The following is a 13759-nucleotide window of genomic DNA, read 5'->3' as shown; positions in this document are numbered from 1 at the left end:
TTTGACACCTATGCTCTATAATATCTGGAGCTATATAAGTAAAATTGAACTGAAGGTTTTTGTTTCAGTTTATCAGCTCTCTCTGGTCACAAAATGCTCTGTATATGCTTCCCCACATATGAATTAGTACCTATTAGTAATAGGGCTGGGCTATATCATACCGTTCACGGTAATACCGGTGTAACTTTGGACAACGATAGGAAAATGAAATATCGTGATAGAATATGGGTAAAACGTGCGTGCGCAGTGCCTTTGTTTACATATGCACATGGCGGTGACACAGAATGAGAAGAGTGAAAGCGGATCGTTGAATGAAACGGATGAACCAGAATTGGTTTGTAAAAATGCTGCAACTTCAGTGGTGTGGAACTGGTTTGGCTTTCATCGGTCAGATACACAACAAAGCACTATTTTTGGTAGAGCATCCTAGCGGGCCATCGTTATTACCGTGTTGTTTGGAAAATACAGCACACTTAAAATCAATCCTTTGATTTTTCTGAAAATCGACAGTGCCCCTTATAATCCCGTGTGCCTTATGTATTAATTCTGGTTGTGTTTACTGACCTCGAAACGATTTTATGTGGTACATGGCGCTCGAAAATCTGTTAAATGTTTTAGTACGACTTTGCTAAGCTACGAAGCTGCACCGCTTGATGGACTGTCGCAGCATTACGGCTATCGTAGGCAGGAGCCTCGCGGAGTGATACCTACTGTGCTTCAACATAACATTGCCGTATTGTGTGTGTATAACCTCTTTTTAAGTTTTGTGGATATTATACATGGTTATGCTGAGGAATTTCCACTGGAAATGCCTTTTGGTTAAACTGTCAGCAGGGAATTTACATTTGCACTGTTAAATTTTTATATAACTTTAATGCACATAAAAAGCAGCTGCTTGTTTAAGTCAAAATGCATTGATGGGGTTTTTTGCACTAATAAAGTTGTGGAGTTGTAAAGCATTTGTCTAGTGTCAATTATATCGTCAGTTATATCGTTATCGCAAATTTTCAAATGTATATCGTGATAAATATTTTTGGTCATATCGCCCTGCTCTAATTAGTAAAAGTATTATTATTAGTAGTAGTATTAGTATACATTATTACTGGAATTCTTCTTTTTAAAAGAATCTTTAAATTTAAAAAAAAAAAGGCTGGGAACCAACTAGAACTTTGACTGTAAAAAACAAAACAAAAACGCTTCCAATTCAACACTGACAGTAGTTTCCTTGATCTCTGTGCCACCTTTCTAGTTGACAAATGCTTATTTTAACACGTAGATTGTAACAAAATTTAGCCCAAACTTTTATTAAAGGCCAAATGTGAGCAAGCCTAGATGAGTTGAAGTTGAAATTTTGGGACTAAATATCAAATGTTAATAGTTATTGCGGTAAAAACATTTAAGTGGACGGATTGGGTAATACATTTGTAAAGATATCCCACACTGCTATCACGTCAGCTGCTTTAGTTTGTATATCTGACGACAGGTTTGTGCTTCTCTTAAAAATTATACAGCAGGTCATAGGAATGGTACTTATCCAAAATGTCCAGGGACAGTAATCATTCATTTCAGGCTACTTGTATGCTTTTAGAAACGTGGCTTATGTTTTCTTTATGGTGTCTCTGTGTGTCTCTCCACAGGGTCACAATATCTTCTCCAACCTCTCGTCCACAGAGTACAGCGACCTCATGCAGCTGCTGAAACAGTCAATTCTGGCCACAGACCTCACACTTTACTTTGAGTATGTACCGCTAAAAAAACCACTGCTTATTAAACTGTTAGTGAGATGTCCACAGAGCCCTGACAGTGTAGCACACTGACAGCTACAGAGCCTCTAGCTGTTCACAGCTTACTATGGGTTTCTTTTAGGTAACATCGCCCCCTTGTGGAATTTATGTAATTTACATGTACATATGAGGATTTCTTGTTTTCATTCAGGAATAGAAACATGTTCTTTGAGCTGGTCAGCAATGGAGAATACAATTGGAATGTGAAGGCACATAGAGACATGTGCAGGTAATCGTGTATGTCTTTGTCTTCCTGATTGAATTTGGTTTTATGTTACATTTTTTGGGATTATTAATGCTTCTTAAAATAAATATGTCTTCGCAGATCCATGATGATGACAGCATGTGATCTCGGTGCTGTCACTAAGCCCTGGGAAATATCACGAAAGGTGACAAAAACAGTGTGAACTCTCATGCTCATATGTAACACAGGCGACATTTGTGTGGATGTATTTCAAATCCATTCACGTGGAGCTGAAATGGCTGAGCAGCAGAAAGATACGCTGCATTCATAATCAAATCATCATTTAAAGCATTTTGAAGCAAAAAAGTTTAACTAGCCGCTGCATATAAATTGTGGTAATCTGCTGCTTTTCTTTGACAGACATAATAACTTGAGGCGTAATTGGCGATTAATCACTTAGTTGACTGAATTAGCACCTTATTGAATTGTCTCTCTTCAGGTGGCTGAGCTGGTGACGAGCGAATTCTTTGAGCAGGGCGACAGAGAAAGACTGGAGCTGAAACTCACGCCCTCTGTGAGTAAACCGAGCCAGCTCTGGTTTTGTGCTTTTTTGCACTTTCTCTCCCCTCTGCTGACCTCTAAGAGCTGATGATGCTGAAGATAGATTTTCGCTGCAGTTGCTGCACATAGTGGCTGTTTAGGAAACACGAGAGCTTGCGTCCCATAGTGTGAGAAAAGCATATGGTCAGCTTGACTGCTCCACTGCCTTGCTGCTGTGCCAAAAAGAAAACTGTGGACAGACTTGCAGTAATTCTTAAAAACAGAAAAAGGAGAGAAGAAAAAGAAAAGAACTGCCCCCGGTTGCATTTAGAGCAAAATGTGACCTTTTTATTCATTAACGCTATTTTGGTGTATCGGGACTTTACAAGAAAATATGTTTCCTTTTTTTTAATTAGCAAAAGAGCACTGTCTGTTTGACTGAGGGGTTTTTGAGCTTGAATTATGTTGGAAGTCCTTAAAAGGGGAAAACATACAGCTTTCCACGTACAATTAATGGCTGTTGAGTAATCGAGCCAGGCCACATTGCCTCCTCTCTGAAATAACTAATTCAGTAGCCTCAGGTCTGCTGCTTGTGTCAAACCTTTACCGCTCTGTGTGTGGGTGTTGGAAATTAAATATTAACTTCTAAGTCATATCCCAGTAACTATCTCTGAAGCACAGCCTCGGTGGAGGCTCTTAAATTCCGGCTGCAGGAGAATGAGGCGGAATGGAAAATAAAGTTATAAAGCTGTCTTGAGAGCTGAATGAGAATTTTCTTTTACAAAAGCAAGAACGGCAGCACTTTAGGGACCATGATGCTAACTTGTAACCGTTGTTTGTCTAGTGTGAGCACTGATATAGATGTAAATAAATTCTGTCTTTTGTCTTTCAGGCCATTTTTGACCGAAACAGGAAGGATGAGTTGCCAGGGCTTCAGCTAGAATGGATTGATGGAATCTGCTCTCCGCTGTACGAGGTAACGCTTGAAGATCCGCCGCTCTCTGGCCTTCATTGTGTGCCGCTTGTCACACATCCGCCTCTGACATCAGTAGTCACCGTCCTTCGCCCGTTATTGTCCTCCACTGACGCCAGCAATGAAACTGTCACCAACAGCTATTCAACTTTCTATGCAGCAACAGATTTCTCACTGAAAAAGAAACACTTTTTTTTTCTTTTATTGAAAGCTGTGGAACAACTTCAAGGTTGCATCCTGCTCTTTTGAGAATAGCAGTGTGAGTGTGCACTTCCTGGGTGTGAGAAAGCTCAGAGGTAGTCGAGTGCGTGAATGAAGCTGTGATGTAAGTCGGGTTGAAACGTCTCAGTAAGACAGTGTTCTTCGTTGTTCGCCGCACACAAATGAAATTAGCAAGGACTGATGCGTTCGGTTCTTTAAATACCAAAAAATTTCAATAAAAGCAAGCAAGCAAGAAAGAAAATCTCATTTCATTTCTAGATCCCTCATGAGCAAATATTAGGATCAAGCTAATACTGTGTCCTTGCTAGTACAGTGATGCGCGTGTGCATGTGTTTCTGAATGACATCAACAGAGCCTCACTGCCCCTCCCACTGCCAGCAGCGGCGGCTGTGTGGGAGGAAGAAAAAAGGCTGACTTACTGGTGAGATCAGGTCTGTTAAGAGATGAGACGTGCTGGAGTTAAATTCATGAAAGTCAGAAGAGGAGTTGTGAAAGGAGTCGAGGATAAAACAAATCATTCAGTTTTATAGAACCGGGGCCTTTTCCCTCTGCTTTTTCTACTGTGAGACTACACAGCACAACCTCTCTTCCTTTTTACTGTCATATTGCACATATTACTCTTAGTTGTCACGGGAAGAAAACAAACCATAGATCATCCTCGCATCTACTAAATTAACCCAGGATCAGTGTCAAAAGTTCGAGCAGACTAATCTTTGCCAGGCTCTGGTTACGCCATTGTTACTGCCAGGGTAGTGTAGATAAAAAGCATCAAAGCTGTGCGCCGTCTGCGTGGGGGGTTTGTCTTCACACTGGCTCGTGTAAAAAGCTGATGTTTGGAGAATCCAGATATGGAGCTCACGATCACGCTGCTGCCAATTAAACTTGCGACGGGGAGTACAGAGGAAGTTCAGAGGCAGCAGGGTTTTTATCCGTGGGTGGAAGAGATCTCGTTTGTGATCTCGCTGATCTCCTTCTCCTGGTGGTGACTCGCTATTTTCTGGAATATTAATCCCCCCATTATATAACCTTCCCTTCTTCTTACCCCACCATATGACAGTCTCTTCTCTTCTGAGTCTTCCTTAGTGGAATAATGAAGCTGCGCAGACCAGTGAGGATATGCCACAGAGGGTTTTCTGCTGCGTAGAAAGCGGGAACATGTTTTTCCCCAGAAAAGCCCCCTCTCTCAACCTGCAGATGAGACAAATCTCATCAGGTTTTGTAGAAAATGTGAAAATAACTCTGTTATGTAGGCATGTGGTGCATGCAACTGCTTTGAGAAAAAGGATTAAAACTCATTTATATGATAATTCTGTTTCATGTGAATGTTTGTGAGTGATACACATTCACATTCATTCAGATTCATTATCTGAATGATAGGTGGAAAGCACTTAAGCATAGAAAAAGGTGCTGTGTCAATGAATGAATGAGCCATGGTGTATAAGTGCTTTGAGTGCTCAGAGTAGAAAAGCACTAAAAGAACCAGTTGATTTACCAGTTACATCAGTTACATTCATATATGTTTGTACACGTGAAACGTTAATATCTACCTACCTACAGTGGATGCCGCTCCTGTCTTGACAATAGGAAACAGACATAAGGAACACTGCTGTTGTATGACTCCCATATGAATGTTAAAAAAAAACTTGCCTTGTAAGTTGGACATATATTCAATTGTTAAAGTTCAGCATCAAAAAGAGATTATTGAAATAATAACTAATTACACTGGCTGACTGCCCTGGATATCCAGTAGGCAATGTTAGAAAAATAGAGTTCTGTCTTGCAGGTAATTTATTAAACAGTGGGTGACAGCTTTGACCACATTGCCACAAGCAGCTCAGTGCAGAAAAATGACAAAGGCAACTAATCTCAGTCATACATGTGCTTCTAATCTTTAGAAACCAGCCATTTAATGGGCTGCAGCTATGAACCGGCTGTGTGTCGCTGTTATTGTAGTCGGCTACTCCCCCTGTATTGTTTCATTTGTTTGCCCATGTAATGCAGTGGATGAATAATGTGCAGCTTCTCTAGCCCCAGTCTGAGCCTAAAAAATAAATAAGTATATACTATTTCAACTATCTGGATAAAAAAAAAATGTTCCCACTGTTGTGCAAAAACAAAGTACTGCAACTGCTGTAAAGCATTACTCTTAAATAAAAAATGTTATTCTGTATCAAAAAATATTGGCAACAATACATCAATGTATGCGATTTTGCTTTTTTGCCTTCTGTTGTGTAAATTCATATTTGTTTGGATTATTAAAAAAGGAAAAAAAGTACCAAAAAAGTTTTTGCTAAAACACAGACTGTATTTAAAAAAAGGTTAAGCCTCGGGTTTTAACCCTCTGAAGCCTGACCTGTTGCTGACATCAGACGGGTGTTTTGCAGCATTTTTTAAACATCTGTAACTCCAAAACCATTTGCTTATTTTAAGAATTCCAACGCTTCCTCAAAGCAGCGACTCTGCGCGTTGCTACGGTTAGTACAGTAATTGCTTGGGAAGAGAGAGTGAGTGAGTAAGTGACGGAGCTCGACAGAAAACAGACACTTTATTGGACATTTGGGTTGTTTTCACTGTTTTTTTAAATTGTCTTATTGAGTTTTGAATGTGGTGCTCTGCCTGGGATTATACTGTAATGACCCTAATATCACAAGCATAGAGTTGCTGCTTTCAGGAACCATTAGAACTTTTTTGATTGACGGGTCAAGAGTTACGGTAGTTTGACGTAAAGGTTTGACCTAATGTGAACTTGTTTTTTTGTAATGCAAAGGGTGACAATTCATTCAGTACATTGGGCTGAGGGGCCCCTGGTGAGCTGTGAAGGTACTGCATGTGTACTGGAGTAATTCAGTTTGACATTCCTCACACGTATGTACAGTTAAATATTTATATAAACGTATTTATTTATATAATAACTTAATTGAAACTGGGAATAGGAGCGGTTATTTTGTGAGATTACTCATTATTATTGCTATTGTATTGAAGTTTGCGTCCCAGTGACTGTGTAACATTAGCATATTATAGCCAATAGCTTGTGTTGTTTATGTGTTTTAAGGAAAACTCTTTAAGGAAATACATCACTTATGCATTTTGCTTAGAGTGGGGGGGGCGTGGGATTTTCTGGTTTTTAAGTGGCCTGCAGTACGCTTGACTTTGGGAGTAGTTGATTTAATAAATTATGCTCCATCCAGCCATTCATTCCTCATGAGGGGGAAATGAAGAGCGGATGGCTAGAGGGTGGAGACTGTCCCAGCTGTCATGGGACATGAGGCAGGGTACACGCTAGACAAGTTGCCAGTCTATATTGCAGAAATTACAGTCCTATTAAGAGGAAAATAAACAAAAAAGCAGAGCCATGCTTTAAGGCAGTAGTTCCCAAACTACCGTACGCGTACCCTCGGGGGTACGCAAGTGGCTGTAGGGGGTACGCGTGGGTTGGGGTTGGAGTGGGGATCAAAAGTTTTAAAAGCCGAAATTTGCGCTAATGCAGTTTTTTTTGCCTGTCAAATACATGACTATATACCACCCTCTGGTGTTCAGCAAAAAAATAGCTCTGACAAAATACATGGGCGTGATTTGCCCAAATGACTGACACCTAACAGTTGAAGTTGCCTCCAAGCATTCAGTGCAGCGCGAAAATGGACAAGTGGTTAACAAGAAAAAAAGGCCCTACCACAGAGACACCGGCCACAACAACCAATAAGCTCATATCTGAAGATGCATTTTCCAGTGACCGCACAGGTGATTGTTCAACAACAATGTGTTCGTCAGATTTGGATGCTAGCAGTGCTAGCAGGGATGTATCTGTGGTTACTAGCCAAGTGGCTAGCATAGCTGGAGCCAGCCATGTGGAAAGTGATGAAGTGTCTGATGCGGAGCGTCAAAGTGGGAGAAAGCATGACAGCACGGACTGTAACACAACCTCATCAAAGAAGCGCAAATATGATGACAATTATATTTCGCTGGGGTTTACGTGTATAAATATTGGTGGATTTCCCCGGCCACAGTGTGTTATTTGTGCAAAAGTATTGTCTCAGAACTCAATGAAACCTTCACTTTTGCGCAGACATTTAGAGACAAATCATCCCCATTTGAAAAATAAACCAAGGGAATATTTTGAGCGACAGCTAAAATCACTTTCAACAAGTAAAACCTGCATTCAGGTGCCAGATCTTATGAATAAAAACAGACTACAAGCATCTTACATGGTCAGTTACAGAGTGGCTAAAAACAACAAACCCCACACTATTGTGGAGGACCTCATTCTCCCTGCTGCTTTAGATATGGTAGGGACAATGTTGGGGGAAAAGGCAAAAAAGACGATACAGTCCATTCCATCATCAAACAATACTGTCTTACGGCGCATCAATGCAATGTCAGAAAATGTTTTACAGCAGCTACTTCTGCGCATACGCCACAGTGAATGTTATGCAATACAGCTAGATGAGTCCACGGATGTGGCTGGCCTGGCGCATCTTCTCGTATATGTGCGCTACATTCATGAAGGAACCATCAAGGAGGACATGCTGTTCTGTAAACCGCTGGAACAAAGGACAACTGCCGCAGATATTTTTCAAAAGCTGGACACATTCATGAACACACATGGACTCGTGTGGGACAGATGTGTTGGCATCTGTACTGATGGCGCACGGGCCATGACTGGGAGACACGGAGGTGTGGTTTCGCGTGTGCAAGCAGTCGCGCCAGATGCCTCCTGGGTACACTGCAGCATCCACCGAGAGGCTCTTGCTGCAAAGGGAATACCTGTCCGTTTGAAACATGTTTTGGACACGAGTGTAAAAATGGTTAACTTTGTGAAAGCCAGGCCGCTGAACTCCCGCTTATTTGCTGCGTTGTGCAATGAGATGGGCAGCGAGCATGAGACATTATTACTCCACACAGAGGTTCGCTGGCTATCTAGAGGGAAAGTGCTGACCCGTTTCTTTGAGTTGAGGGATGAACTTAAAGTTTTCTTCAGTAACCATCCCTTTGAGCTGTCTGAACATTTGCATGATGAAGAGTACCTTACCTGCCTGGCTTATCTGTGTGATATATTTTCTCGTCTGAACGAGCTCAATCTCGGATTACAAGGCGTTTCTGCAACTATATTCAATGTTCAAGATAAAGTTGAGGCCATGATAAAGAAGTTAAACCTTTGGAAGAACTGCTTGGATACAAACAACACTGAAGTCTTTCCTGTGCTGCATGATTTTCTGTGCTCTAATGATCTCACACTATCTAAAAGTGTAAAGCGCGAATGTAACGTGCACCTTGAGGAGCTGGCGGTGCAGTTACGCCGATACTTCCCAGAGACGGACGGCTCAAATGATTGGATACGTCACCCGTTCACCGCCGTGCCTACTTCGTTATCACCGTCTGACCAGGAGAGCCTAATTGAAATCGCCACAGATGGATCTCTAAAAGTTGAACACGCTCAAAAGAACCTGGCGGATTTCTGGATAGGGCTGCGCACTGAACAGCCCGCGCTGGCTAAGCGCGCTGTCAAGACTCTGATGCCTTTCGCCACCACATACTTATGCGAAAAGGGATTTTCTGCTTTAACAAACATGAAAACAAAATACAGAGCAAGACTTTGTGTGGAAAACGATTTAAGACTCAGCCTTTCCCAAATTGAGCCAAACATTGAAGAGCTGTGTGCCTCTGCTCAAGCACATCCATCACATTAAATAAAGTTCTGTTTAATGAAAGTTCATGGCCTTTATGCTCTCGACAAAAAAGTGAATTCTAATAAATCCTTTGATACACTGCTAGTATTAAGTAGTAAAGTTTGTTATTAAAACTCTGTCATTACTAAAAAATATTGATAAATTCATTTGGTGGTGAGAAATAATCGACTGTGCAGTATTTATCTTTATGCATGCGATATTGCAATGTATTTATAGACACTAATTAAGAGTCGTTCGTAGTAGGGGGTATGCGGCTGAGGGTGACATGTCTCAAGGGGTACGTGGCTGGAAAAGGTTTGGGAAGCACTGCTTTAAGGAATAATGCATCATCACTTCAGCATGCAGTGTTTCTTGTTTCGTCCATAAGATCCATTCCTCTTCAAAAAAACAGACAGACAGACAAACAAATAAAAATACCCCCTATGAGTTTTCTTCTAAGAGTGACTGGGCTCTCCCTTAGAGATAAGGTGAGGAGGTCAGTCATTTGGGAGGGACTCTGAGTCCTGTTGGCAGAAGGCTGCTGACCATGAGGAAGACATGCTGGACAGATTATATCTCTCAGCTGGCTTGGGAATGCCTTGGGAATGCATCCCTCTGGATAGCCTGGAGGAGGCTGGGGAGAGAGATGTTTGGGTTTCTCTTAGCTTAGACTGCTACCCCTGTGACCTGAATCCAGACAAGCGGAAGCAAAATAAGAAGTTTTCCTCAGTCCCGGCTGTATACTACGAAAACTTTTTGGGTGTTTTGGGTTTTTTTTTTTTTGCTTGTGGTGTTTTATCCTTTATTTATTTCTGTCAACCCTTTAACCCTGCAAAAGTAGCATTTCAAAACATTTGTTTTTAAGCAGTATCTTGCCGTTGTAAGCACATGTAGCCAACTGTAAGTGTTAATTCCTTTCCCCCCCTCTTTCTCTTTCTAGACTCTGGTCAAGTTGAATCCCAAACTTCAGCCGATGGTTGACATGATCAAAGCTAACAGGGCCAAATGGGAGGAACTGAACAGGAAGAGACAACGTGGCCAGAGTGTTTCTGCACCCGCGAGCCCCTGCAGTGGTGACAGCACAGAAGCCAGTGGCTGCACTGTGGCCAAAACTGGCAGCACACTCTGCTGCAGTGGCAGTGCTGACGGATCACCATCTAAAGCAGCTAGTTAGCTTCTGCTGCCGAGCTTCTGAGCTGATTTCCTAGGCTTATTTCCTCCAAAATGCAGTTTGCAAAGGAGGAAGTGCAGTGCATGCAGAGATTCATGGGCTCTGCTCCTGTTCGCTTTTTGCTACTAGGGATGAGCTTCAGACTTGAGTGTGGCGCTATCATAGAGGTTTTTCTGCTGCCTTCAGATTCCCTGTGCTGAAGGGTGACAGAACTGTGTTTGGCAAGCTTGTCAGAGCAACTACAAATCAGCCGATGACGCCACGTCAGAAAGGAAACTCAAACCACTGTGTCAACATGTCAGCCAGTGAGCTAACACCAACAATTCCACGGCAGTGTACAGATTTTCAGCACAGTCGTGGAGAATATAGGGGAGGAATATTTGTCTCTGCTGTGGTTTGTTTTGCTTTTGGCACCCTCTTGTTGGTCATTCTTTTTGTCCAGGGTAACAGATTATTATTATTATTATTTGTAAATCTGTAAATAGGCTACCGAGTTATTGAAAAGAGTAAGGATTGTAATGTGGCTGTAGACTTTCTGAAGGCCAACGGGGTGCAGGAACAATAAGGACCTGTGACAGTGCTTGCAATGCAAATTGAATTCCCACTCCCTCTTTTCCTGTGCCTTGTTTTAGGATCCTAATGAAACATGCATGGCCTCCGTGCTGAGGTTCTTAGATAGTGTGTCAAACCACGCTGTATTTTTTTTTGCCATAATTTGTAAAAACCAGTGACTGCAATTAACATCTTGACCCCCATAAACTTAAATATATATTTGCCTAGTTTTATAAATGCAGGGCCTGACTTATCACATACAAACTTACATACGCGCACACACACACAAACGTGCCTTGATGAAGCTGTTCTGATATTATATTAACTTCTGCAGGAAAAATCTTAACATCTACTAATTTAACACTCGCAGCTGTTACCTAAAAATAAAATATTCTTTAATATCAAAAGCCATTGTTGGACATTTGAAGAGCTGCCCTTTTTTGCTTATAGCCAATCAGTTTGAAAGGAAGATCCTTACCACTCTTGTGGTTATCTGTTGAACAGGCAGGTGATCAGAGCTTAGATAGCATAGAGACTGCAAACACGTGGAAGCAGATAGCATTGCTGTTTCTCATTGTTTATTGTCTAGCAGTTAAGGGTATTTCCTAAAATGTAAAACGTTTCAATCTAATTTCTGGCCTTTTCTAAACTTCACAAATGCTACCAGCTGTATACTGCATTTTATTTAAAAAAATTCCTGAGACAATGACATATCACTTGTAGTCACAAACTTTTGTTTCAATTAGAGCCCAGTCATTAATATATTGTTGGGACTTAAATGAGAAAGTAAAAACTTTCAGTACCTATATATTGGGTGATATTCTTTGAAGATATTGAAACATAATATGTTAGTTAAATGTCAGTTATATATTCATTTTTAACATCACTAAATATTTCATAAAATAGCAAAAAACTTACTATCACGACCCCACTTGACTCCACGGTTAGACTCTATATAAAGGATGGACAGAGCCTTCGTTAAGCCACCCTTCAGTTAGTAAACTAATGTGCGACTTAAGTCTTAAACGTATTGTTTTAGTGAAATGAAGAAGAAGAAGATCTGACTTTGAAACTGAGAGACACCACACAGTCATCGGCTAACAACATGTGACTCACTTACTTTCAAATTCTAATGATAATTTTAATTAAAATACTAAAATAATCAGGGAAGTATATGCTGAGCTTAAAGAGCAAGGGAGCCCAGGGCATTTTTCCTGTAAATATATATACAACTGCAGCTCTTTTGACAGTCAGTGCTGCCCCCTGCTGGTTATTTAAAGAACTTCCACATTGGCTTCCCCATCTATCTTTTATATACAGTCTATACCCAGCTGAGATGTATACTCTTGTGCTCCTGCACAGTCCTGAGAGCTTTGGAGTTGGAGCCACCCTATGGACAAACTATGTGATGACGCCATTTCTAAATTAGGCTTTAAATTGGACATTATTTAAATTATCAAACAATTATAATAAGTGTTATTTTGGGGTGGGGGTTTGCCTTATGAATTGTGTTGTAGCTTTTGTTAATTGGAGTTTTACAACGTGACTGTGCACATTGTGTGGCATGGATCTGTGTGCTCTGTATTTTAGTTGAAGAGCTAAACTGAAGTCAGCCAGATTGTTTGTTTTTTCTTTGTTTGTTTGTTTTGTTCTTTTTAAAGAAATCGCATGTCTTTATGCAGTATTAAATTCAACCACTTGCTAAGGATGTAGCAAATAAGTGAGCCAAGAAATACCTCGTACTTTCATCAGTAAACATTTTATCTCATGGGAAATGCATGACTTAAATTCTATTGCATCATGTTATGTGATTTACGTATGAATATCACTGTTCTATTTTCCAATTAGGTCTCCGTGCAGGGCCAACTTCTACTCATTTTTTCCCGCAGTGTAACGTGCTTTTTGTGTTTCTACTTTCTCCCAGTTTGGACTCTGGATTTATTCACGGCAGGCTAAACTGAAAGAAAACTAAGGCATGGAAAGGCAAATGAGCGATGTTTCTGTTGAGAGTTTAAATAAAAACTGCTGCTACACGTGCTCTGGTTTGCTCTGACTCTGATTGTGGTGATCCATTTTGAAGCTGCGCTGCTGTCAAGTATGCATTTTATTTTATGCATTTATTTAAAAACAAACAAACAGCAAAACGCTGCTTCTATGTAAATTATTACCTGTTACTACATACAAGGCTCACAAACTATATTTCATTGTTAGATAGCCTTTTTAATAATCAATAATTCAACGAGATTTTAACTGACCTTTAATTTTAATGGTGCATTTTTACAGTTCTGTGCCAAAGCCATGTCTCATTTCTTTATATCTTGCTTCCAAGGAGTCAGAATTTCCTGTAACTTCTTAAAGTAGTCTTGAGCAGTAGTTTTCCAGATTTTTTGAAGGTCTTTCAAAGCTTTTCTTTGGAGACTGGCTGCTTTTTCACACATTTTCAGTCCAGTTTTTATACCTGACTGTATGTTTTTTTTGTTTGCAAAACCAAAAACCACTTACAGTGGGGCAAAAAAGTATTTAGTCAGCCACCGATTGTGCAAGTTCCCCCACTTAAAATGATGACAGAGGTCAGTAATTTGCACCAGAGGTACACTTCAACTGTGAGAGACAGAATGTGAAAAAAAAAAATCCATGAATCCACATGGTAGGATTTGTAAAGAATTTATT

General features: G+C 40.6%; 1 protein-coding gene across 1 annotated transcript in view; it reads left to right on the top strand.

Annotated features, from left to right (window-relative positions):
* Positions 1–13108, top strand: part of pde11a (phosphodiesterase 11a) — a 58059-nt gene extending 44951 nt beyond the window's left edge. Inside the window, exons 15-20 of the mRNA XM_080902493.1 lie at positions 1638–1738; positions 1936–2013; positions 2110–2173; positions 2468–2542; positions 3401–3484; positions 10307–13108. Of these exons, the coding sequence (XP_080758619.1) occupies positions 1638–1738; positions 1936–2013; positions 2110–2173; positions 2468–2542; positions 3401–3484; positions 10307–10540 (636 nt within the window). The 3' untranslated portion in view covers positions 10541–13108. The remainder of the gene's footprint in view (positions 1–1637; positions 1739–1935; positions 2014–2109; positions 2174–2467; positions 2543–3400; positions 3485–10306) is intronic.
* The last annotated feature ends 651 nt before the right edge of the window (positions 13109–13759 follow it).

Source organism: Rhamphochromis sp. 'chilingali' (assembly GCF_963969265.1).
Source record: "Rhamphochromis sp. 'chilingali' genome assembly, chromosome: 14".
Lineage (NCBI taxonomy): Eukaryota > Metazoa > Chordata > Actinopteri > Cichliformes > Cichlidae > Rhamphochromis > Rhamphochromis sp. 'chilingali'.
This window is presented reverse-complemented; position numbering and strand designations above follow the sequence as displayed.